At 41.4% G+C, this 27078-nt stretch overlaps 1 protein-coding gene across 2 annotated transcripts in view; it reads right to left on the bottom strand.

The window, feature by feature from the left end:
• Nucleotides 1–391: 391 nt before the first annotated feature.
• Nucleotides 392–27078, bottom strand: part of INO80 (INO80 complex ATPase subunit) — a 136707-nt gene continuing 110020 nt past the window's right edge. The window contains exons 28-36 of one of the 2 annotated variants that reach the window (XM_060618905.3): nt 24814–24908; nt 17742–17814; nt 10098–10256; nt 9378–9480; nt 7799–7887; nt 5202–5354; nt 4747–4906; nt 3893–4108; nt 392–1980 (exon numbers count right to left, since the gene is read on the bottom strand). In XM_060618905.3, the coding sequence (XP_060474888.1) occupies nt 1763–1980; nt 3893–4108; nt 4747–4906; nt 5202–5354; nt 7799–7887; nt 9378–9480; nt 10098–10256; nt 17742–17814; nt 24814–24908 (1266 nt within the window). In that variant the 3' untranslated portion in view covers nt 392–1762. Of the gene's footprint in view, nt 1981–3892; nt 4109–4746; nt 4907–5201; nt 5358–7798; nt 7888–9377; nt 9481–10097; nt 10257–17741; nt 17815–24813; nt 24909–27078 lie in introns of both variants that reach the window. The other variant, XM_060618904.3, reaches the window with a different exon arrangement.

Genomic DNA, 27078 nt, shown 5'->3' with positions numbered 1-27078 from the left:
GCAAATTCCTAAGCCTGATTAAAAATGCCACTGGTGATGGGGCACCTGGGTGGCTCAGTCGGTTGAGCATCGACTTCAGCTCAGGTCATGATCTTGCGGTTTGTGGGTTCGAGCCCCGCATCAGGCTCTGTGCTGACAGCTCAGAGTCTGGAGCCTACTTCGGATTCTGTGTCTCCTTCTCTCTCTGCCCCTCCCCCACTTGTGCTCTCTCTCTCAAAAATAAATACATGTAAAAAAAATTTTTTTTTTTAAATTGTCCCAATGACGACTTGTTCTCTCCAACCACAGGAAGGATGTTGGGGCTCTGTGTCCCCTTTACCCAGTCACATTCCTCTAAGAACCCTACTGTGCCCCGAGGCAGCTGCAAAGACCACAGACATCCTGATTTACATAAAATTATCTCACTCCATTTTATTTAAGATTTTTTTTCTCCAGTTAGTAAAAGAAAGATGTGTCTCTCTTTGTACATATATACAAGTTCAGTTATAAAAATAGACAGCACATTCAAAGAGAAAAAAGGCTTGGCATTTTTCTGATTCCCTCTAAATAGCTTCTGTACACAAGAGTCTGGGTTTGGGCAGGGGAATCTCAATGATTTAAATTAAATGATTCCCCTACCAACCCTACTCCAAAAAAAAGTTTTAAAAATCAATCTGTCTAAACTCAATTCCGCGATTTTCAGGTGTGCAAATTAGAGGCTGGCCCTCCCGGAAGCACCCGCTCCACCAGGGACATCAGGCTGGGGGCAGGCAGGAACACCTCCCATGCAAACACCACCCCTTTGCCTCTCTGGGGGGAAGCAAGCTCAGGCGGGTGGGGCTAGGGCCGGGAGGGTTGGTGCTGAGCTTTGCCCTTTCTCTATCCTCTCCACCTCACTCCTGCTGTCCCTTCCTTTCTCAGTGCAATACAGACAGTGCATACAGCCAAGCAGGGGGCTGAAGGGCAGGGGTGGGGAGACTGTGCATTCAGGAAGGGCAAGGGGAGTTGCAAGAGGGGCAGTGAGGATGTCCTGCTGATTGAGGTGGCTCCTGGTCTCTTTACTGGCTTCTGGGAGTCCTGGGGTGGAAGCTGCTGCTACGGTTGCTGGTGGGACCTGAAGGTTCTCTGGCGTGAACCATGCAGGACAGGGGAGGAAATGCTGGGGAAACAAGTGCCTCCGGCATGCCTCCTCTAGCCTCTGTCACCCTCACAAGCCACTACCTTCTTACACTCACTGTTCTCTTCAGTGCTGACACTCTGGCAAATGGGGTCTGGAGACATGGGGAGCTGCCCAAAGACTGAGGATGCCAGATACAGGATTTCCTCCCTTCTTAGCCCTACAGGAAATCACAGCCCTAAGAGTGGTCTCCACTATGGAAGGTTCTTCACAGCACTTGCACAGCTTTTGCAAGGGACACGGCCAGAGCCCAAGAGTGAATGGGGATGGAGACTGTGTGCCTGAGCATCTAAATGGGATCTATGTCAGGCTCTTCCCCAGTGCGAGGTTTAAGACGTGGCTGTAAAGTTCATTTGAGATGCTGCAGGGCCGATCTCTGTCCTTGGGCCTTCTTCCTATAGGCCACCCCATAGCACTCCTCTTGACACACAGGTGAGAAAAGTGCTCACACCAAGCACCTGCCTGTCCTTCCCTTGCTGCAACTGGTCATCTCTGCCCTCTGACCTGGGATGTAAGATGCTGCACTGGGCAAGCCATCCAAAGACCACTTGCGGGCCAGGACTCTAGCCCCTCGTTTGGTTGAAAGAAGCTAGAGGGTTCAGGTAGTTACCGTCCTCCAGAGGGGTTGGTGCCTTTGCCCTGTTTCCGGACCAGGGAATCTGGGGCTAGGCTGCTGGTCAAGTGGAGGCTCTTAGGAGTCCCGGGAACATTATTTCCTTTGCTTAAAGGGGAACTCAAGGGAGAAGAGGCGCTTGAAGGTCCAAAGTCAGCAAGGCCAGCAGGCCGAACAAGGGACGTCTGCAGAGGACTGCTGGCCGAGATTCCTGTAGGAATGGAGAAAGAGACAAGAAGCGTATAGGTAGCAGGCCTGTCTGAGCTGCCCTGGTGCCTGACCTTGGTTAGTCTGGGCTGGAGGTGAGGCTGTGGAGAACCCCTCTCCCTGCCACTCCTTGCCAACCTCTTCTTAGCACAACCTCTTACTTGCTTTCCTGTCAACTGTCTTTTCAGTAAGAGGGATGTGTTTTTAAGAGAAAAATGATACCTACCTAGCCTTCTCCACATCATCTCATCCACAAGGACAAGATGTCTCCTTGGTGCTCAAGGACACAGCACACATTACACAAATGCGGGCAAACCAAGGCTACAGGATGGTATGTAACTTCCTAGGCGCTAATGTATTCTCTTACACATTCCTTCTTCCTTCTTGGGACACCGCTTGTGAATAACTGCTTCTTTCTTAACTTCACAAGATGTCCTCCACTCCCCCAAGACCTGTAGTTTCAAGGACCCAGTTGAAACTGCTCCTCTTCAGTGATGGTTCTGTGGGTGACAACTCTTTTTCCTTCATATGAGCCAAATCCATTTACACCTGATAACACAGTGTCTAATATGTGTCAATTGTTTCTTGTGGACTGATTTTACTTTCCTAAAAAAGCGTATTAAGCACTCGGTGGGCAGACGGCTGTCTCTTCCTATCCACAGTGGAGCTGCAAGAGATCTGTGAATCAGTCCATTCCCAGTTACCAAGCACTGTTGTTTTTCTTGTGAACTCTACCCCTGCTGCCTCACTTACCCCTCCTGCCTCTTCTCAGACCAGGTCTCCAGAAGAAAGTCTGATGGGTGTTATACTCTGCCCATCTGTGGGTGAGACAGCCTGCCATGGCAGCCTTGGCTGCTGGTATGACTGTTGTTTTTCAAGGATGTGATAAGCTGGCAAAAGGTTAAGAAATGCTGGACTAGCCTATTATACTTCATATTTGTAGAATGAAGAAAATACGTGAAAGCAGAGATTCCTGCAGGAGGAGGAAGTGGGGGAGGGCAGCTGACATTCACTAAATAAGCTAATGCCCGTACCTGCTACAACAACACTATCAGCTAAACATGAAGCCTAGGTTGTGACTGGGGAGAGAGGTCAAGCAGTCAGTCATAGATGTCCTACCAGCTATGGTTATAATCATCCTCCACGTGTCATGCTCACCACAGCCACTTTCTTTCTCACTCTTTCCAGAGCCCCTCATCACACACTTCATAAGCCCATCCCCACCAGGTCTTGCCCTGTTTTTCCACTCTTGACTGCTACTGCTCCTCTTAAGCACAGCCTGACTGACCTGCTTTGTGACCCCTGATAGGCCCAAATCTTTGTCATCCTTCTTTCTGAATTACAGATTGGCAACTTCATATTCAGGCCCATGGCTCCTCCTTTTTCCGGGCTACAACTACAATGAAGGCCTCCCCTCTTTTGTCACTCAGTACAAGCATACTGCTGTGCACTGCTGTTTAAATGTATTCCATGGAAAACTTCCCTTCTCACTTCTACTGTAAACTCCAGAGTGGGGTCCATGCACACGAAGCACGAGTGATGGAGCACACATACTTAGGTAAATGTTAACTATGCTGGCCTGGACTACTGAAACGTGAAATGCTGGTCTTAGGGAAAAAAATGAGTTCTCAAAGCAGGAAGAATTCTGATGGTTTAAAATAGTATAGTCCAGAAATACAACTCTCTCCTTTCATAGTTACTTCCACTTCAAAGGTGAAACTGTACTAAGTCACAAGGGCAAGGGGAGAGTCAGGACTGCTCAGTGCAGAAGCAGAACCCAAGGTGGCCTTTGGGAAGGAGCTTTCTGGCCTTGGGAGTGCCCTACCTGCTCTCCCAGAATGCTTAATAGACCCTCCAGACTGGCCCTCACCAGAATGGAGCCTGCAGCTCACCCTTGCCCCCTGAGGCCTCCGCACCTTTAGACACGTTGTACCCGTATGCAGCATAGGCGGCTGCGGACGCTGCCGCAGCCCCTGCTTTGGCTCCTGCCATAGCGGCAGCACTGCCTGCAGTGGACTTCCGGCTCCGGCCTTTCCCTGCTCCTTTGGCTGTGCTTCCTGAACCTTTGGGGCGGCCTCGGCTTCGCGCTGAGTGACCACGTCCTGCGGCTGGCATTTCCTGAATGGAAATTCCTGTGGGAACAAATGGACCAAGAGGTAAAAAAGTCAACATGTGATGTTAACAGAATTTTCCCCTAACAGGGAGGGCTGGCTCTCAGGGTATCTCAGGACTTCCAGGGAGGTCTCTGTCCCCATTTAGTGGCTGGGCCAAGGAGTCACAGAGTTAGTAAGAATTCTAAACAGCTAAAACTAGTTCATTACTAAATGAACCTCAGGGGTGTGCTCTCTGTGATTCATGTGCACACCTCAACATGCTCCTGCCCTGGAGAGTCAACTTTTACTCCCAAGATTTAAATCTAGAACTCCTCGAGAAACAGCAACAACACTGGGCCCCACAGAACAAACACTGGAAAGGCCCAGAAAAGCAAACTTTAATTAAAAACTAACAAAAATGAAGGTGAAATATGAAAGATAGGGCTGACTAGAAAACAAGTCTGAAATCTTTATCAAGTTCTTTCTCACTTTCAGTTGACAGGGCTACTGAAAGAATGAGCCTGTAAGTTTTTGTTTTTACTCCACTTGACTCTTCTTTACACAGCAGAAAATGTCATGATCTCAGACAGAACTGGGACCTTGGCCAGCACCAAACCAATGCTTCTCCTGAGGCAGAGGACCAGGCCCAAGCTATATAAGACAGCAGGATCACTTACCATTCACGGTGTCTGAAACGGAGCCCGTTATGGAAGCAGGAGAGTTGGTGGCTCGAGACTGGGGGGCTGAGGAGGCTGGGTCATCCACGATCACCAGCATATCACTGCTGCTCTCATCGGGGGGGATAGAGCCAGTGTGCAGTTCACTGCTGATGGAAATCTGGAGGAAGAAGGATCGAGATCACCACCATTCCTGATACTCACAGCCCATGGCCCTTGTACCCACGTGAGGATGTGATTCTTAGGCTATTTCTCTCCTGCCTGGCTTCACTCCAGAGGGTGAAATCCCCTGCCTTGGCTCCAGAGAAGCCAGCTTGTCCTCATTTCCTTTCCTCCTTACGGATTCCATGTGCAGCCCCCTTCCCCAAGGCAGGAGAACTCCAGGAGAAGCAAAGGCTACAATGTCAGGATGCAGTCTCCACTGCTGTGATGAAGGCATCTAAAAGGAGCCTCACCTCACTGAAAGGGCTGGGCATGGCCGAGTCCACACTAATGAAGGAGTCGTCCCCGTCAGCAGAAAGGTTGGAGTTATCAGCCGAGGGAACAAATGGAATTACTAGGTTCACACCCTCTTTTCTCCTTTTCCCATCCAATTCATCTTCCTTTTTCTTCTGGGAACACACAAATGAAGAAATATGGAAAAAGCATGAAGACAGGCATCAAAAAGAAAAGCTGAGTTGGTAAAGAAAGTGAGGATAGAAACCTCTCTGTAAACTTCCAGGTTTTGTTTTTTGTTTTCAATTAGCATACTTTTAAGGAAAGAAAAAACTCCTATGGAAGGAGGAAAGAAGAGCTCAAGAAGAGTTTATGTATATTCCACCCCAATAATACGGAGTTGAGAAGTAGGCCAGTCACACTGAATCAGAGCCGCACTAAGCCTCACCCATGGGGGTGAGCTCCACGGTCAGCTTCCGGCATGTCCAAGCTGCAGCACTTAGAGGGGTTGAACAGATTCAGTCCTATAAGAGGGAGGCCAGTGCCTTTAGTATATTTTCTGCACATCTGTTTTTACTCTGCTTTCTTTTTAAATATGCATAAGGAGAATGAAAGTTATCATATCCAAGAAACTGGTTTTTTTTTTTTTGTCATTTTCTCAGTTTACATGTAATTGCTTACGGGTTGAGCTACATTAAGCAGTTCTAGAACCAAGCTCAGTAGGGTGCTGTCACAGATTAGGGACCTGAAATCATTGAATGTGCTTGGAAAATTCTGGAATCACATTCAGCCACTGCATCTAACTACATTTGTATCTACATCTATATTAGGGTTAATGTCATTGCGTAGTTTATACTACCATTGGGGTTTATCTGAAACTTCTGTGCTCAGAGTGGGGATGGCTTCTGATGCAAACTCAGAAAACCCTACAATCTCTTATATTAGAAAGCCACCTTTTCTTCTTTGATGTTGTTTCTGCATGTTAGAGCTATTTAAAATCTAAACAGTAGTAAGTAATGGGTTAGAGATTTGAGAGTGGAGTCATACATAGTTCTTGGATGTTTCAACTTTATAAATATAGTGAATACTATATTTAGTGAGTACTTTCTAACCTTCAGGTTAGAAATAGTTTTGCTTAGGGGTGCTTGGGTAGCTCAATCAGTTAAGCGTCCTACTTTGGCTCAGGCCATGATCTCGCAGTTCATGAGTTCAAGTCCTGCATCAGGCTCTGTGCTGACAGCTCAGATTCTATGTCTCCCTTTCTCTCTCTGCCCCTCCCCTGCTCATGCTCTCTCTCTCTCTCTCTCAAAAATGAATAAACTTAAAAAAATTTTTTTAAATAAAAAAAATAGTTCTGCTTAGCAGAAGGTACAACTGAGGGTGTAGATTTTACAAAAGAAGGAAAAGGGACATAAGGCCCAATACAAGCTTGGATAAGGGGAAGAAGTCAACCTCCACTTAAGACAGAACAAATTTAAACATGTGGCCAGACAATATGCTTCAGACAAACCAAACAGTTCAAGGAAATGAAGCATGGACAACTGTTGGACTTGAGGGCCCAGAGCTATCAAGATGTCTGAAGCTCATGGCAGCTATCTTGCTCAAGACAAGGGGCTCAACAAGGGCTGATGAAGGGCTTACCCAATGGTAAGCCAGGCCCACTAGAAAAAATTAGGAAGCACTTTCTGGAAGGTAGCAAAGTGGTTCCGAACCAACAATCCTTGGCATAACTCTGGGAACCTAGTCAGAACCAATGGGCTGACTCCTGCAACTAGAATAAATCCTGAAGGCCTCACTTCGATTTACTTGTCAATAAAGACCAGGAATAAAGATCACTGAAACAGGGGCGCCTGGGTGGCTCAGTTGGTTAAGCATCTGATTTTGGCTCAGGTAATGATCTTATGGTTCATGAGTCTGAGCCCCACAGACAGCTCGCTGCTGTTAGCCTGCTAGTGCAGAGCCCACTTCATATTCTCTGCCCCTGTCCCACTTATGCTCTCTCAAAAAATAAATAAAATATTAAGAAAAAAAAGATCACTGAAATAATATTCTGGTAGAAACAGCAAGATTGGGAGAAATGTAGGGGAACTACATCCCAGTTAGCAGCTAGCCTAGTGGGCTCAAGTGGGAAATGTCAAAAGGGAGACAAAACACAGCCTGAATTTTTGGCATAAGTTGGACAAAAAGAGATGAACAGACCGCGCAGTGATTTATTTTGCTAACACTAGATGACATTGAATGGAACACTAGCAGAATTATGGTAGGATTGGACATAATGACATCTTAGGCCCTAAGATTCTATGGAATCTGATAATGTAAGATCGATCCATCTTACCCACATTTAGCCTTCTGCTCTCTAACAGTTTCAAGAAATGATTTCCATAATTACATGTGACCACAGAGACAGCAGGTCTGTGTAGGGGGTACTGGTCTAACAAGGCTTCATTTCTGTGGATCAAATGTCAATCAGCACAGAACTGTTGTTACTTATAACATATAGCTGCTGGAGCTGGATACCAACTAGTAACCAAGATGACAAGCCATGTACCCAAAGCCTTTTTGTAAGCACCACTCTGCCCCACACCGGTCCCTGTTGGCCACCTCAAACTTGAGATACCTTCTCTGCATACTTTTCCCGCTTGCGCTTGCGCTCTTTAACTCGGTTGGTTTCCTCCTGCTGCCGTTTCTCTTCTTGCCGCAGCCTCACTATCAAGAAAATTGTAAAGATCTGATGAAGTACCTGTGTTAACTGTAATCCTCATTCTCTGAAATTAAGGTGGCCATACCCCCTGATATTTGTGTTCCAGGGTACGACTTCTAAGACAGATAACTGGTGTTTTTTTTTTAACTTGGAGAAGGAACAGAGTTCTTGGATTCTTAACAGTTTTTTGGGTTCCAACTACTATTTGGTTTCAATGTTGTGGGCCTTTCCTTGCCTTTCTTCTTTTTCTTTTCAGCCTTTTAAGATCTCTGCACTGTACAGATCAAGTATGGTTGGAGAGTACTGAAAGGTTTTTAGAAGGTGGTGGTAAATGTGAGCACTGTAAGAAAGGAACCTCATCATGCTTTCTTGTATGATGCTATGAAATACTCAGGGGCTCATAAGGTAATTCTGAAACCAACTGTTCTCAAAAGCCAGAGATACATGGAAGAAGTGTTATAGAAGTATGGTTCTCAAACTTCTCCACGAAAACATTTCTTCGGTATATGCTAACTAATTTGGATGTAAATTAAAAAAAATAAAATAAAATAAATAATTTTAAATAGAACTACCCTGTGACTCAGCAATTGCACTATTAGTTATTTATTCAAAGGATACCAAAATGCTGATTTGAAGGGGCACATGCACCCCAATGTTCATAACAGCTCTATCAGTAATAGCCGAATTATGGAAAAAGCTTGTATGTATGTATACAGGCATACCTATATATGGTACACACACAATGGAATATTACTTGGCGATGAAAAAGAATGAAATATTGCCACTGGCAACCATGTGAATGTAAGTAGAGTGTATTTTGTTATGTAAAATAAGTCAGAAAAACAAATATCATGATTTCACTCTTGTTGAATTAAGAAACAAAACAGATGAACATATGGGAAGGAAGAAAAAATAAGGTAAAAACCGAAAGGGAGGGAAAACATAGGGTTTCTTAAACACAGACTGAAATCTGAGGATTGTAGGAGTGGAGGTGGGGGGGATGGGCTAAATGGGTGATGGCCATTAAGGAGGGAATTTTTTGGGATGAGCACTGTTATATGTAAGTGATGAATCATTAAATTCTACTCCTGAAACCAACAGTATACCATATGTTAACTAAGTTGAATTTAAATCAAAAATAATATGAAGAAATAAATTCTCTTTCAGACATCAAAGAAAAACAAAAACATTTCTTTGTGCAGAACAGAGTAAATTTGTCACTGCTGAGGAGTCTAGGGATACAGCTTCCCTGATGTAAATGAATTCAAAGTCATGTTACTTTTAAAATACATGCAAATTTTGCCTTCTACTCCATAACACATTCTTGCTTGGGTTTTAATACAAGTTATTAACATAAAAAATGTTTCTCCCCAAATACAGTCTTTGGCTTTGCTTACCCATGGCGCATAGCCAAGGGCCTCTACCATTTTCAGATATGTGGGGATAGAGAAACATCTTTTGCAGGGAGGAAAGGGCTTTAGTTTAGAGTACGTACATTTCTTCTCCAGTTCTTCATCATCTAGAAGAAGACTAACCACCTCTTTGGGTTTCAAGGTATCTGGTTTGAAGTTCCCACCAGAAATCACCATCCGCTGAATCTATACCAAAGCAGATCGAAACATCACTACCAGGCACCCATTCCCTTATGGCAAATATTCAGAAAGAAGGCAACATCTTTCTCAATCTGCTCCTCTGGCACTTAGATTCCCCATTTCCTCTCATTCATCTCACTGGATCATCCAGATTATTTGTCCAACACAAAGAACAATGAGAACTTCTTTTGCTTGGGACTGCTAATTGAGAGCTAGAAGATCCAATACTGAAATCAAGATTAAAAAAAAAAAATACACAAACCCCAAATAATCGTTTCTTTGGAAACTAACAAATCTGGCATACAAATTAGAGGCTGTCAAATCAGGAGTCCTATGATGAGAGCTCCTTCTTCCCCTGAATGTGAAAGTATGTGAAACACAAGGGCTATGACTGATGTCGCCGCCACATGAACAATAGCCCTATCTAGGCTGTAGAAGCCATTTATGTAGGAAAGGAATGAGGAATGAATAGCCAGAGCAGTACAGGCCCTGATTTTATTTTCTATTCAGAAGAAATTTTCTCCCCTTCGTGATGAATGAAAGGCAAGCATCTTAGCCCGGTAAATGTGGCTGGACTTTCCAATTTCTTCACCAGTACAGTACTCCCTCTACCTTGTGCTTACCTCACTCTTCTCCTTGGCTCGCTGTAGAATGCGTTCTTCAATGGTGCCTTTACAGATGAGCCGGTACACAGTAACCTGTTTTGTCTGCCCCAAGCGGTGGGCCCTGTCCATGGCCTGTTGGTCCACAGTGGGGTTCCAGTCACTATCATAAAAAATCACCTGAACAGGCAGGACAAAAATACAGCAAAGACTGAGGCATTCTCACAGAAAAACCATGGATTCTGAGAACAACCCAGCCGCTCGTCATCTGCAATAGTTTGATGCCAGATTTTTTTCTATGATAGTACGATGAGCCAATATCCACTCATAAAACCAAGCCATCCCTTCACTTGCCCGGGGCAAAATAGATACACTCTAGCTTTTTTTCAGGGTTTTCACATTTAAAAAAAGGGAACAGAGACACTATTAATAGTTAACCCTTAGTGCTTACCATTTGCCAGTCACTGTTCTAGGTGCTTTATGTGTGTTAACTCATTTAAATCCCATAATCACTATGACTTAGGTACTACTAAGACTCCCATTTTATAGATGAAGAAACTGAGGCACATAGGAATTACAGAATTTATCCAAGATCACATAGCCTAAGTAAGTGGTAGGCCTGGGAGGTGAGGGATATGAAAGCCTTCTCTCTCTGGCTCACCCCTGCCCCCCTTTTTTATAGTTTTTATTTAAGTAATCTCTAACCCCAATGTGGGGCTCAAACTCACAACCCTGAGATCAAGAGTCCCATGCTCTTCCGACTAAGCCAGCCAGATGCTCCTGAAAGCCTTCTTTTTAACACTAAGCTTACCATGGTAAGAAAGACAGGCATGGATTTCCTGGCATTCTCTAGCTCCTATTTCCTGTCCCTTGAATTCAGCAAAGAAATGTTTAAAAAAAGGGATCCCTGGCAGCTACTTTTAGTTTGCTAAACAACAAACACAAATGACAACAAAATGTACACCCCTCTCCTCTATCCTATGAATGACCCTACAATTAACAGACTCCTAAATTCTTAGCCCTAAGGCTACTATCGAATACAGGGGGCATCCTGAAAGAAAGCCAGTTCCAAATTATCCTTAGTCTCTCCCATGTGCCCTCATCTATATAGAAGCAAGTCACCAAATCTAGCCCCTGCTTCTTGAGAAATGAACTAATCCTTTTTAGAGTTCACTGTCCCTATCATGCAATGGCCCTCACCACCTGTGCCTGGCTCACTGCGGCAGTCAGACCAGCAGGCTTTCTAGGGCTCAGTTTCCCTTTTCTTCGGTCTACTTTGGATACCACTGTAGGCCACTCTACCTCTGTGCCAGTTATGTGATAACACACCAACTCCAAACTGCCCTCAATAGTCAGACCCTGCTATGCTGAGCCAACTTCATCACCATTCTTTTCTGAAATAAACACGCTCCTTCCCTTTTGTCAGGTCTCTTCAGCGTTCCTCACTTATGTTTGTTTGCACCACTTTTTGCTCAAGTTGCTTTTCTGACCTGGAATCCCTCACTTCTGAATTGGTCCTTTATAGGTTCAGTTCAAGTTTCCCACTGTCAGGAAGGCCTGATTTATTTCTTTCTTCCCTTTTTTTAAAAAGTAGGCTCCATGCCCAATGTGGGGCTTGAACTCACAACCCTGAGATCAAGAATCGCATGCTCTACTAAATAAGTCAGCCAGGCATCCCGGCCTCCCTGATTTCTCTTGCCTGTAACAATGTCCCTTTTTCCTATTTCTCATGGATTCCGAGTAGACATAATAATGGTTAAAATCTGTTTAGCACTTACAACATATCTGGCCCTAGGGTGCATACGTATTTCACTCAATTTTCACAAAAACCTGTATGTTTCTTTCATCTTATAAATCAGGAAGAGACTAGCCTGAGCTCACAGTCTTAACAGTCTGCTTCCACAACTTGCATTATTAAGAATACCTTGCATTGCCTATCCTGGTCCAAGTTCCCACTTATTTACTATCTTCCATGGGTAACCAATTATTTCATGTGTATTATGTAAAAAAATCTCCATATCTAGGGGCACCTGGCTGGCTCAGTGGGTAGAATATCTGACTCTTGATCCCAGGGCCATGCGTTCAAGCCCCACGCTGGGTATGGAGCCTATTTAAAAAAACAAACAAAAAAAACTCCCTATCTAGTCTTACTGTAGAACAGATACCATCCATCACTGCCAAGTAGAATTCCACAAATACTAGTCAATGAATACTAGACTAATCTCTAAGGGGACTGATCAACACTAGATTAAGCCTAAAAATGTAAACTGAAGAGTGATTCACTCCAAATGAATTTATTTGTTCTCTCATTTAAAATATGAGGCAATTCTGCCATTCTCTGCAGAATTAAGACTTTGAGTGAAGATAGACAAAAGGCATTGGCATTTTCAAAGCTCTCGCTTGTAATAATAAAACCTCCTGTGGCTCTTTCTTATGCTGCTCCTTTTGTCTGGGTTTTACATGAGGTATAATCCCGTAATTTTTAGCATTAAGAATCCTTGGGGAGAAACTACAAACTGTGTGCCAAAGAAAAAAAAAAATCAGTGTGAAAACTTACTGTTAATCCATAGCGTCCACAGACCTAGGCTTTCAAAGTGCACAATGCTTGCCATTTGTAAAGGAGCATAGCAAACCTGATCACAGGATATTTTAGAGATTCAATAGGATATGCAAAATTCTAGAAAATCTACTTTAAACTTTCAGAGAGAATAAGGAAGAGAAGACAGAGTTAAATGACAAGGAGGACTCCAAGTGGACTCGGGGGAAACACTACTTGCCCAACATACCTAAAATATCTACATATGTGGAAAATGACAGCTGATGTCACATCCAAAAGATAATACTTTTAGTTAGTTACCTAAGCCTGAGGCAATGGTACAGCATCAATTCACAATGGGAAATTCAATCTTATGAATCATTTTATAGGTGCTTCCTTACACATTTACATTTTTTCCTAGAAGTCTTAGTGGCAACCAAACCTGATTCAACTTGTGTTTTTTTTTTTTTAACTCATAAACAGGAAAAACATTAAAGCATGGGAGACAGGTCTGAAATTTAACTTCAAAACAACCCCTACACATTTAGTGGCTAATTATCATTTAAATAGGTTAAAAGAGGTGGGGAATTTGGGAGGACAAGAATAAAGTTAAGATTCTGTTAAGAAAAATACCCAGGAAAAAAAGAGTATGAAGTATGTATAAGCTCTAAGGTTAGAACAAGAATGAGAGAACTAAAAACAAAGCCAATAATATGGTTATTGTCTAACCTGACAATAAAATGAACACTGAATCAACCATGACATGAACTGGGGGTGATAGGGAGGGGTGCTGGGGGGGAGACAATACCCCCCAGAGTGGGAAAAAGATGACACCTATATTTGGTAATTAGGTTTATGGAGCTCAGTGAGACATTCCAGAGAAAAACAAATAACAATTAAAGGATAAGAACTAACTTAGCCAGGAAAAATTAAAGCAAGTCTATGCACAGCCATAAAGCATGACCCAGCAATGACGAAGGGGAAATACATTACTAGACAGCACCTTCATGAAGTTGTACACTCCAAGCTGGACAGGTATGGGGGAGGGGCAAGGTCAGAGCTGAGAGAGGGTGGAGGCGCCTGGCTTTATAGGTCAATGACAGGGAGTTTCAGGGGATGATGGAGTGAAACAGAAAACAGGAAAAATCTGAGAGAAACAACTAGAAAAAGTTGGACCAACACTCGGAGGGTGAAACTCTGACCCAAGAGAATGGGAGGGCTGAAAGAAGTCCCATCTTGTCCCATGGGACATATAGGAATTCTCACACTGCTACCAAGGGAGAAAAGCTCCCCCTTCTCTCTCTACATGTGAGCCTTTAAAACAGGTCTTACACAGGAACAAAACAAATAGTACAGTTTATAACAACTCCTCGCTAAAGAAAGTCAAATGTAAAGATACACCTACTTCAGAAAGAATACACGAAGAACATAGACAGTTAAGGGGCCATTAATCACATGCTAAAATCATGTTTTTACTAACAGAGTGGGCCAGAGTCCCATTGTTTACAAAAACATGTTTATATATGCATTCTCAATCATAAGACATTAACTTTTTCCTGACATTTTAGGCTGACTAACCTCTTCCTTGTCCATAAATGGTTCTGGGGATCTTCCAAAGCTAAATAAATCTCAGGACAAAGGAAGAATGCCAGGCAAGCAGTTAACCTATTGTTTGTCTAATCACACACACACACACACACACACACACACACACACACACACACACACACCTTGACTGCTCCCAAAGCATAACTAGAAATTCATTTCAATCTTGTCTCATTTTACTGAGAAGTATTACAGGAGGTTCTAGTTTACAAGGGAGTACCCAAGCCCTCCCCTCAAATTTAAATGTAAATTATTTTGGAATTGGGAACTCAATATACAGAGCTTTTCTCTAGCTGCTAGGACGAAAAGAGAATTCCTACTTCTGCTCCTCTAGCTATGGGTTAGGCCTACTTTGGTTCTTTGAGGCCGGCAGGAGCTCCTTACCTCCACAGGGTAAGGTGTAAATACTGGAAGCATAATGCAGATCTCCCCGCTGAAATCTGCTTTGTTTTTTTCTGACCATGCAAATAAGTAACTAGAAGAACTATTCCTTACAAACCATAGACCAAACCTCAGATCGGCAGGCTGAGAAGAGAAATGCATTTTAATCACATGAACTTATACTAGACTTCCCAGGTGACCTCATCCAACGTCATGACCTTAAATATCATCTAGGATCTGATGATTTAAAAACTACATCTTTAGCCTCAATCTTTCTACTGAACTCCAGACCCTGCTGCCTGGGTGCCTTTGCCCCTTAATGTCTGTTAAGAATCTTGACCTGAATATACCCCAAACCAAACTCTTAATTTCCCCACTCAAACCTGTTCCTTCTCACCTTTCCCTTAATAAGTAATTGGTGTCTTCATCGTTCCAGGTGCCTAGGTCAAACCCCCTGGAGTTTTCCATGACACCTCCTATACATCCCACATCCAGTGTAAGAGCCAACCCCAATGGCTGTGCCTTCAAAATACATGCAGATTCCTATTATTTTTCCCCATCTCTACTGCTTTAATCCTTGTCCAAGTCATCATCATCTTGTGTCTAACTCCTAACTGAATTTCCTGCTTCTACCTTTCTCCCTATAGCTCTTCCCACCTCACTCCCCCAAAGTTGGGGGGACACATTTAAAACCCAAGCCAAATCCTGTTACCCCTCTGTTCAAATTCTCCCAGTGGCCTCCCATCTCAAAATCCTTACTACAGCCCACCGTGCCTTACAGGATCTGCTCCACAACACCCATCTCACAACCTCTCCTCCTCATTTGCTACATCTACAAAGGGCCGCTTGCTATTGCCTAATCATGCCAAGCACGTTCTCACCTCAGGGCTTTGCACTTATCTCTTCTGCCTGGAATGCTCTTCTTTCTGCCAGATATATGCTTGGCTTGCTTCCTTACTTTCTTCAGATCTCAGCTCATGTATCACCTTATCAGAGAAGCTATACCAGTGCATATAAAACAACCCCTGATCATGAAAGGGGTTTTGAAGAACAAACAGAAGTTTACCAGGTGGAAGATGAGGCGCTGAGGAAACAGTTCATGCAGCAGTGTGATATAGTATGGTATGTTTAGGAAACAAGTCAATCATTATTTCTGGAACATAAATTTTGGAAGGTGGAAGTAATGTAGCAATTAGACTGGAAAGGAAGATAAAAGCCACAAAATGAAGGGCCTTGTAAGCCATGTAAAGGAGTTTATCCTTTATCTTGTAGATGATGGAGAGTCCCTCAAGAGTTCTAGGCAAAGGGAGTGGCATGACTAATCAAGAAGGGTATAAATAAACCAAGAGAATAAATATGGGGCTAAGGGATGAGATTGGAGTCCAAAAGATCCACTAGGAGAAAGTGGTGACTCCTGCATTTACATTGAAATATGACTAACCTGGGGCTGTATGGAATGCTTACAAGGTAGAGCAGAAAACCAAGGAGTAAAGAGAAAGCCAAATTTCTGCTATCTGATATGACACACGTGAGCCACCACCTCAGAGAACCCATAAGAACACACCTACCACCATCGACAGCCTTCCTTTAGGAAAACTGAGGCTGATGATGTGCATATTAGATACAGCATCTACCCTACGAGGCTTTCAGTGGTCCTCTGGTCCTGGAGCCTTGTCCAAACTTGGTAAAATGGCTAAGGTTTACATGCCAAGGATGGTACAGTTGAGTCCTATGGTTGATATTCTACTTAGTGTTGTTACAGAATCTGTTTTTCATTCTTGAGGCCAGGCAGTTTTACGGTATAATAGTTAATAAGGAGAAAGCAGACAGAGCCTAGGAATGGAGACTAGGAAACACAGGCTCTGCTTCTAGTTCTACAACTTAGGAGTCTATTCAAGCCTTTTCCCCCACACACCTCATTTCTCCAGGACTCTCTAGGGTTTGCATCTTCCTTCTATTCCTGGGAATTTTCATGCTCTGTATTTCACATAGAGGCATCACAGCCACATAAAATGACATTTTTATAGTCATGCCTTCTACAAAACAATTTCCCATTTATGCATTTTTATGTCTCAGGGTTACTGAAAGTGTTTTAAAATTTGTTTGGGGGTGCCTGGATGGCTCAGTCAGTTAAGTGTCTGACTCCTGATTTTGGCTTAGGTCACAATCTCATAGTTCGTAAGATCAAGCCCCACGTCAGGCTCTGCGCTGATAGAAGAGTCTGCTTGGGATTCTCTCTCCTCTCTCTCTGGCCCTCCCCCATACTTGTACTCTCTTTCTCTCATTCACAAAAAATAAATAAGTGAAAATTAAAAAAACATATATGTAGATATATATATATTTGAATCCTGGGAATAATTCTGAGATTCAAAATGAATGCTCTTTTCCTTTTTATTTATTTATTTACATTTTATCTATTTTTGAGAGAGAGTCAGAGCACAAGTTGGGGGAGGAGCAGAGAGAGAGGGAGACACAGAATTTGAAGCAGGCTCCAGGCTCTGAGCTGTCAGCACAGAGCCTGATGCAGGGCTCAAACTCACAAACCGTGAGATCATGACCTGAGCCAAAGTCGGATGCTCAACCAACTGACCTACCCAGGCGCCCCAAAGCTTTTTTCCTTTTCAGTCACTGAAGTATTCTTCCAAAGAGACTGGATATGAAAGGATAGATAATTTGATAGAATGTCCTTATTTTTTAAATTACCAATTTCATTGCTTTCCAACCCTGTTTTAAAGTTTGGGATACAAAAGTATGAGTTTTTCCCATGGTGGAATCAATGCATAAGAGTAACAAAATAATCATTTCTGATTTGCTGCTATAGTTTCTAAAACAATTTGGCTGGATTGACAGATTTTTTTTTTTTTTACTCTGTTTATTCACTGATATACTCTAAGTGTTTAGGACAGTATTGGACACATAGTTGCATTCACTAAATATTTGTTGAATGAATGTGTAAGAAAAGAGAATGGAGAGAAAAGTCCAGAAGGAAAGCTAAAATGTCCTAGTTCTAGGCAAAACGCAACTCTCTTTTAACATAATGAGGCAAAGAAAAAGTGTGACACAAAGCAAAGAATAACACCAACTGAACAACATATTTATAGTAGACAACCTGCTGTCTGATATATTGTGCTCTCGTTACTTACTGTATCTGCAGCAGTGAGATTGATACCCAGTCCTCCAGCTCGAGTGCTCAGCAGGAACACAAAGATGTCATTCCTGCAGAAAAGGGAAGAAGACAGGTTAAAAGGGAAAACTGAAAAAGAAAAATGGCATGTGACAAAAGACAGGGATTTCTGAATACAGACCAGTATCTAGGGCTAGAAAGCGTTACCTACACCTGATGCCTGACCCACATTTCTTGACACATTGTATCAAGGTACTCTAACATAAAAATCAAACGAGGTTGTCATCTTCCAATCTGCAGATATACTTCTGCTGCCCACTAATAATGATAGGCAATATACTTATAAAGATATAACAAATATAACAGACATACAAGTTATCATGGAAGTAGTCATGTAATAATCGTGTTTTAAACAAGTAAAACCATTCTTAGTTCATACAGAGGGGACAAATAAATCAACATTCCCTGGTGCCTCCCCAGAGAATCATGACTTCCAGTAATTTGGGAACTAATGATTATAATTCCCAAAGCACTCACTTTCAGATGAATAAAGTCAGTCCCAGAAAAATGACCTGAGGTCAGGACTAAGACCCAGGTCATGCCTTCTCTGTATTAAGCTGAATTTATGATTGATCTATGAAGACAGGCTAGAATTAAAGTACTTTTTAATGAATGGCAACATAGCCCTTACACAGAAATCATCAGATGTAGTTGCCTCAGTTTTTCTTTACATCCTTCATCCTTTTATTTTATTTTATTTTATTTTTCAAAGTGTTTATTTTTGAGACAGAGAGAGACAGAGCATGAACGGGGGAGGGTCAGAGAGAGAGGGAGGCACAGAATCCGAAGCAGGCTCCAGGCTCTGAGCTGTCAGCACAGAGTCTGACGCGGGGCTCGAACCCACTGACCGTGAGATCATGACCTGAGCCGAAGCCGGACACTTAACCGACTGAGCCACCCAGGTGCCCCTCCTTCATCCTTTTAAAGAAACCCAGAATTACAAATAAACCAATAGGTGCCACTGTCACTCAGGCAACAAATATTTACTGAATACCTTCTAGGACCAAGGACTGTGCCAGATCACAGGGAGCAGGCTTGGACTACAAGATTTATCTCTGTAGGCACATACAATTAGGGGCTCAGTTTGAACCCAATTCTTGCATATATTTTAAGATTATCTTGCATTTTCATGTTCCTGCCATACGAAGTTATTTTCTAGAAAATTTCTGAGGGAAAAGGACGGCATTATACTGGTAAGCGAACTTTCCAGTCCTTCAAATCAAGCTGCTAATCCCTTTTCTTCATGACTAAAATGAAGAGTGCAACTAGAAATTCATTTATACCAAGTGTTATTCAAATCGCAGGTCACACCTATTACTGGTCATGAAATCAGTTTGGTGGATCAGACTGCATTAAAGAAATAAAGGAACAGAACAGATTAAAAATATTGTAATATAGGGGTGCCTGGCTGGCTCAGTCTGAAGAGCAGATGACTCAAATTTCAGATATGGCATAGAGGTACTAAATTCCAACATAAAATGAATTTTTATTCTGTTGGTTCAAAAAAAAAAACACAAAACAACAACAACAACAACAACAAAAAAACAAAAAGCAAACAGTGATACCAGGATGTTCTCAAGGGCTCTTTTTTCTTGGTAAAGTCATTTAACTGCTGAAGGTCTGTTTCCTGGACTATAAAATGAGGATGCTCTGAATATAGCTGAAGTGACTAAGTGATGACATATCAACAGTAAACATGAGTATCAGTGAAGGAACTATTTTGAAATAAGCCTCCTTGTTAATCACTAAGCTGTGCTGGTCCTAGTAGAAATCTGTCCACTATTTGTATTTAGGTAAATACAAGGTTCCTAGAGGCAGGCATAATAATAAAGTATGTCTGCAGGCCTGATTCCAAAAGTTCTATACTCTCACTAATGTTCTACTAGTTTATCCTTGAATTATGTTATCAATTTAATTATTTCATAATTTTATTTATTTAATTTATAAAAGTCCTCTTTAAAATTTTTTTTAATGTTATTTTTGAGAAACAGAGAGAGAGAGAGAGAGAGAGAGAGAGCGCAAGTGAGCGTGGGGGAGGGGCAGAGACAGAGGGAGACACAGAATCTGAAGCAGGCTCTAGGCTCCGAGCTGTCAGCACAGAGCCCAACATGGAGTCTGAACCCACAACCTGCAAGATCATGACCTGAGCTGAAGTCAGATGCTTAACCGACTGAGGCACCTAGGTGCCCCAGAAGTTCTCTTTTATAGTTAACACATATAGGGCAAATCAAAAACTTAAAAGGCACACGCTAGTTTGCAAACATATTTTCTTACAGATATGAGATGATACAAATGGAAGCTTGACACCTTACAGCCCACAGGAAAATAACCATGAGGCTGCAAATAAAAACTGATAGAGCTTTCCAGGGCTATACTAATCTCTACAGAAAAGTCCTTCCCACCTCTGGCCCTGAGAGGATTGCTCTTCCACATACTTCTCTCTCCTGCTTTGGTGGATACAGAAGCAGGGGTCAGAAGGTTCTCTCCAACACCCTTGTGAGAGCTGATAGAAGCACCCAACAGCTAGGACTCTTTTGGTTATTCCTAAACAAGTCCAGACTTGAGCAAGGGGAGCGAGCAGAGGAAGAGGGATGAGACAGGGAGGGAGGTAGAAAGCAACTGGGAACTGCAATATAAGGAAGGGCAGAGGCAAAGGGGTACCTGGGTGGCTTAGTCAGTTAAGCGTCCTGACTTTTGATTTTGGCTCAGGTCATGATCTCACAGCTCATGAGCTCAAGCACCATGTTGGGCTCTGTGCTGACAGCAAGGAGCCTGCTTGGGATTCTCTCTCTCCTCTGTCCTCCCCTGCTTGCTCTCTCTCTCAAAAATAAACAAACATTAAAAAAAAAAAAAAAGAAAAAAGAAAGGGTAGAGACAGAAAGACGGGTCATTTCCATAGTCTGGACAGCCAGAGAGATAATTCCCCAGATATGGTAATGATTTATAAACAAGGACCATGTATAGAAAAACAGTGAAGGAAATGTAGGTAAAAATAAGTCAGCAGCAAAACTTAGAAATATAATGCTAGAAGACACTTTTTTTTGGGATATTAACTATATACGGAAAAGACACCTCAAAAAAAGAAAACAGAAGATGCCTTTTAATGATAAGGCAGATGGTAACTTTTTGGCTGTATTCAATATCATTTTATCACACAGTAATGGAAAAATAAGGATTATGGAAACCTTGGGTTGTTAAATTATTGTTCATTCTGGATAACAGTATTGGATCATTTATAAACAAAAACACCTAAATCAAACTGCTGAGTAGTTCTTTTCAACTTAACAAATCTAGTATTGATAATGTGAATTAATGTTTTGGGGACTTTGACTAAACAGAAGAAAACAGAATCCCTGAAGCATCATGATGGTTTGGGTGCCCTCTAGGGGGCTGAAAAAGAATTTCAACTCAGGGTTTCTGTTGGAACATGCCTTTGAGACCAGGCTTTTGGGTGGTCTGTGAAGGACCCTATGAAATCATGTAGCAAAGATATGCTCAGGTCTCACTCTTATTCTCATTTAATGACCCATTGAGGCTACTCTGCACCAGAATACCCAAACAGTGCTGGGTATGTAGCCTGACTGACTGCAGTGAAGACTTGCTGAATGAAAAAAGAACCAGAATGAAAGACAACACTGGAAGTCTACAACACTCTCACCAAGAAAACTTGATGCTACACTCACTTTTTCTCATATTTTCCAAAGGGTCACCCCAAGTGATCAGATAATGGGGGGGGGGGGGGTCTATTTGCTAAATGTCATGGGGTAGGAGGAAGGGAAGCAAAGGCCAAGGCACTCCAGAGCAAAGACCTTGTGAATGGCTTCTAGGATCATGCACTGATCACATGTTCTGAATGTTGCCCAGTCAGGACATCCTGGCCAAACAGTCTTTAGTCTCAGTCAGACTCTTTCCTGGAAGGATCCCTCATAAATAAATCTTGTATGAAGGGAATGTAAATGGCTTTTTATAGGAGTTCTTGTTTACTCTGGCTGACCTTTGAGCCACAGGGCTCTCTAGCTGAAACTACTTTTTTTTTTTTCTTTTGATGTCTTTTCATTAATAATAATGAAAATATTTGGCAAGGCAGACTTCTTCATTTTCAAAAACACCTGTCTTTTTCTCTATATTGGGCTACCTCAGCCACTCAAATTTACAAGTTGAGAATTTTTTCCCATTTGAAGGGGTCTGATAAGCTTCTGATAGCACTGGCATAGTTCGGACTCCATATACAAGAAGCAGGAGATTATATTCTAGCTGCAATCCCAACTCTGTCATCTGTCTAGCTCATAATGTAGGCAGGGAAAGACACATTCGTCTGTTTGTTTCATTTTGCCTAATATTAGATACAGGTGTTAAAATGATGGTTACTCAAATGTTGAACCTAAATAAAACTCACTGCTTCCTACTGACTCACAGTTGTAGGGTCTGGAAATTCAAGGAACGTTCCCCAAAGAAAGTCATGTATTTATTAAGCACATCTAGTACAGTTAATGGTGAAAATACCCTTCTTTTAGAGCTAAGGTTTCCAAAACTATCACACGATACTGCGAGTGCTAAAACAACTGTCCACAAGTTCAACAAAAGATTTTAGAAGTAATAAATCAGATACATCTACTGATTTTTTTCACTAGAAGGTCACTATAAAATATACGGTGTCTGGGATCTCACGTCCACTGGGTCCGCTAGAAGAGCTGTACCTCTACAACTCAGAAGACCAAATCATTACATGTGAACATACTACAGCTCTGGTTGGACTCTAAATCAGAACTCTGTACAAGGCAATATAACAATCAGCATAGTCTTAAATGTTCATATCCCCTTACGGTCAGTAATTTCCCTTGTTTGAATTTGTATTAAGAAAACTAAAATGATGACAAAGTTTTGTAAACAAAGATACTCACTCAACATTTTAACAACAGAAATACAGTATAAATATCCAGTGTAATGAAATATTAGTCATTGAAATTTATTACAAAGATTTTTTAAATGATACATAAAGATGTTTACGATATAATGTTAAGGGGAAGGAATCAGGAAACACAATCATATCTTTAATATGGTTATCAAACATGTGAATATAACCACATACATATTAAAGACTAGAGGGATATATCTAAGAGTTGAAGCTTTTACATTGGAGTCGGCAAGAACAAAGTAAAATATGTTTCATTTGATTTCAGAATCAAGAAAAGATGAAGATCAGCTGGCACAAAATTTTTTCTAGGGCAGGATGATTAACAATATGATGGGGTTGAGAGGCACTACAGTTGACCCTTGAACAATGCAGGGGGTTTAGGGGCACCAACCTCCTGGCACAGTAAAAAATCTGGGTATAACTTTTGACTCCCCCCAAAATTAACTATGAATTGCCTACTGTGGACTGGAAGCTTACCGATAATATAAGCAGTTGATTAATACACATTTTGTATGTTATGTGTATTACATATTGTAATCTTACTTCATAAAGTAAGCTAGAGAAAAGAAAATGTTATTAAGAAAATCATAAGGTAGAGAAAATACATTTACAGTAGTGTTTCATATTTATCAAAAAAATCCATGTATAAGTGGACCTATGGAGTTAAAACCCATGTTATTTGAGAGTCAGCTGTACTATGGATATACATGTCTCAAATAATCAATTTAAAAATCTGCCCATAGCTTCTGCTAGGTAAGAAGCTAGGTTAGGCCAGCCACACACAGTTGCTCCAAGGTAACAAACTCAAATAGGTCCAAAGCAGATCTTCCCCTCCACTGTCGGCCAAACAGCCACTTTAATTCACATGTATAATTTCAACTTAGGAGTTACTGGCTTGAGTACAGACTGTAAACCAAAACAGGGTTTATCTTACCTGTGCTTCATTATAAAGGAGCAAAATATTCAATCACAGGGCACTCTATGTTGAACTATGAATTTGTTTTATGCTAAGTTGTTTTACATTAAAAAAAAAAATTCTTTTTTTAATGTTTATTTTGTTTTTGAGAGAGAGAGAGCATGAGCAGGGGAGGGGCAGAGAGAGAGGGAGACACAGAAGCCAAAGCAGGCTCCAGGCTCTGAGCTGTCAGCACAGAGCCACCCAGACACCCCAAAATTGTTTTACATTTGAAGTAAACCATGCTTTAAAAGTGAAATGAAAGAAATTAAAAATAGTAACCTAAATACAAATGGCTATGTGCCTAATTTTCTTCCCAAGAATTCAAAAGTTAAATATTAATAGACTACAACAATTAAAGCCCAGAAATGCACAACTGTTGTGATTTACAGCAGCACATTAAGATCTACTCTATTCTTTAGTTATCCAGGTCTAGGGAAGAAAATATAAGGGTGGAGTTTAGCAGCCTATTAGTAGCTAGTGGAGCTTCGCTTTTAGGGAGCAGTAACCAGACTCTGCTTATTACATGAGAACCTGCGCTTAGGATAATTATGGCTCTGTAAGCCATCAGCATCCAGCAGGCAGTACTTGAAATTTCATAGGCTCATTATCAGGTGGGAGAAGTACTGTAACTGAGAGCTGCCAGCTGAATAGATTGCACATCACTGCAATTTGTCATACTGCACTGTATTATGTATTACTACAATGCTAGAGGGAAAGCAGGAAAAAGGAAGGTATTTTTCTTTAAATTTACACAAAAGAGGTAAGCAAAACAAACCAATAATCAACTATAAGTCAATATCCAGAGATAGTCATTGTTAACATTTAGAATATAGCCTTGTGGACTTCTTTCTACACATACATTTTCCACATAAAGGAGGATCTTGGTTTACACTCAGAAATCATTTCTTTTATTGACCAAAGAAAAGGGTGCTGATTTGGTAAAAAGGTATATTGTGAATAAAGGAATTATCGAGTATTCATTTTTTTCTCTCCCGCACATATAGATCTGAACCACTATAAACAGATTTAGCTACCTCTTAAAATGGCAGAACACAACTGCTTAACAACCTGAGATATGCTGACATTTCTTTTAAACTCATCATCTTAAGCATTAGAGGTAAATCAAACGCGAATTTCTGTAATTCCCCTTAACATTACCTGTTCTGAAAATCAGCAACCATGTCCCGCCTCTCTGAGATCTTGGAGGAACCATCAAGCCTCATGTAGGTATGCTTCTTGTAAACCATGTATTCCTGCCAATCAGAGTGAAAACATGTAAGTCTGAGGCAAATTACTGTATTCTAATTCCCACAACATCTACCTACCTACCACCTCATCCATACTGGGGGCAAGTCATCATATCCAAAATGAGAGACTAATCTTAAAAGTACAAGAATTTAATTTGTAAATGAATTTATTGCCAATATGTGAAAATTGAGGGTAACATGAAGAGTATAGCCACCCTCAGTTTCAACTTGGAAACTAATCTTGTTCCTGCAGATTTCAGTAGGTTTCATGAAAACAAAACAAAATGCAATTTCCAAACAAAAATGGCCTTTCAGTCAGCAGCCAGATGTTTCTCACAGCTATAGAATATCCAGTTTTCTTTCCATAAGTAACACTCACCCTAGTGCTTTTCTCCCCAACATATCCTTGCTGACCAATATCCTTGAATTTACAGCCTAAGTTTCCTTCTCCCAGCAGAGCATGCATCATTGTTAAGGGAGGCCTAAGCATCAGAGTGAACAGAAGACAAGGTAACCTTCCATGGCAGAGAATGTTCTTAACATCATCTAGAAAAGGAATTACAACTTTTAAGAATAGAGAAGAAACTTCAAGAGATGCAATGGAGAGAACATATTGCCATTCTTAGAAGCTGCAATTCTTCTTACAGATGATGACCAAATGAGCACTGATTTCCTCTTTCTTCACCCCTAATAATATGGATTACACTTCAGAAAGTCCATCTGTAGAGGAACCATTATCAAAAACTCAACACAGCTGCTTATTTGTAAGAAATACCATGAAACAATGATCAGTTCTAAAGTAACTTTCCCTACTGAAAAAGACTAGTTATTTCCACATTTGGAAGATGTCTGTATTAATTACTTTCCTATGGTTAAATGTTCTTTTATTTCAATATTCTCATAGGTAGCTCATATCATACCTGGCTGGGTACTGCAGCACACAAGGTTGCTACAGTTGGGTGCAGTTCATGTAGTGAATGTGGTAGCCTACTCTTAGAGCAAGTGAATACGAAAAACCCTTGGCTTTTTTGTATTGGCTTGGCAGAGGACTCTGGCTATGGTACCTATGAGGTGAGGCTGGTCAACAAAGTAGACAAGCTCACTGAGGCACATATCTTCATTGTGCTTTGCATATATTTTTACTATTTCTTTGTCTCAAGTGATTCTTCAAGGGCTTTGATAATCAAAGAGGGATAGAACATATTCAGTCAAAGAAGAGCTTCAAGTTCATATTTAGTGGTACGGCCCTGTTGGAACTGGATTAATGGCAGAAGAGTAGCGGGTGTTTTAGATAAGGAGGGATTCAGGAAAAAATGAAAAAATGAGAGCACAATGATAGTCTTTAGAGGCTCACTATACCTTGGCAGCTAATACAGTCAGGGATGCTGCCATCCAGAACAACCAAATAACTAGATTATACACACATATATCCCACAGGTTGGACTTTAACCACAAGGTAGGCTTTCTGCACAGGCAATCTTGCCTTCTGAACCAGAACTTCTAACCTTAGTGAGAGCACTGATGAATGAAATATTCTTATAGATCTTGCTGTTGACATCAGTTATGTGTCAAGGTCAACACAACACCAGAGATATTAATCCTAGACCATATTCAAACCAACACTGACTACAGAGCTTGTTACTGAGGCAAAAAAAGTGAATCTTTTCCGTTTACTGCTTTAAGCCTTTGCTCTCCCACTCAGGGAAGCAGTGGGATTTCAGAAGGCTTAGATGAGTTTAGATCTGATTTCAGTAAACAGCTTCAAAACAAGTAAATGGACATGGAAAAAGCAGTTAAATGAAGAATACAGGAATGTCTACATCCTTATACCACAGAAAAACAGCTAAAAGATAAAGGCGGAGATAAAAAAGCAATTCAGTATTTTCTTCATTCAAAAATTCTGGCTATACCAAAGCCATTTTAGATGTCTAAAATTCTAGGTGGTTTAGAAAAGATACATAATCTGGAAAGAAATGCCTCATTTCTTCCAACCACTAATTTCAAGACCTGTGCCCACTTCTATTCTTAGTTCAGTTTTTCTATGATCTTAACAACATCTAATGATTTAGTATAAAATTGAATTCTATTTTGTTAAATCGAAATACAAATTCTAATAATAAATGGTTTGATAAGTAACTCCAGCACTTTTGAAAATTTATTTAAAAAAAATCTACCT

The sequence above is a fragment of the Panthera onca genome, chromosome B3 (genome assembly GCF_046562875.1).
Source record: "Panthera onca isolate mPanOnc1 chromosome B3, mPanOnc1 haplotype 2, whole genome shotgun sequence".
Classification (NCBI taxonomy): domain Eukaryota; kingdom Metazoa; phylum Chordata; class Mammalia; order Carnivora; family Felidae; genus Panthera; species Panthera onca.
Note: the sequence above shows the minus strand (reverse complement) of the source record. Positions and strands in the feature narration are given on the sequence as shown.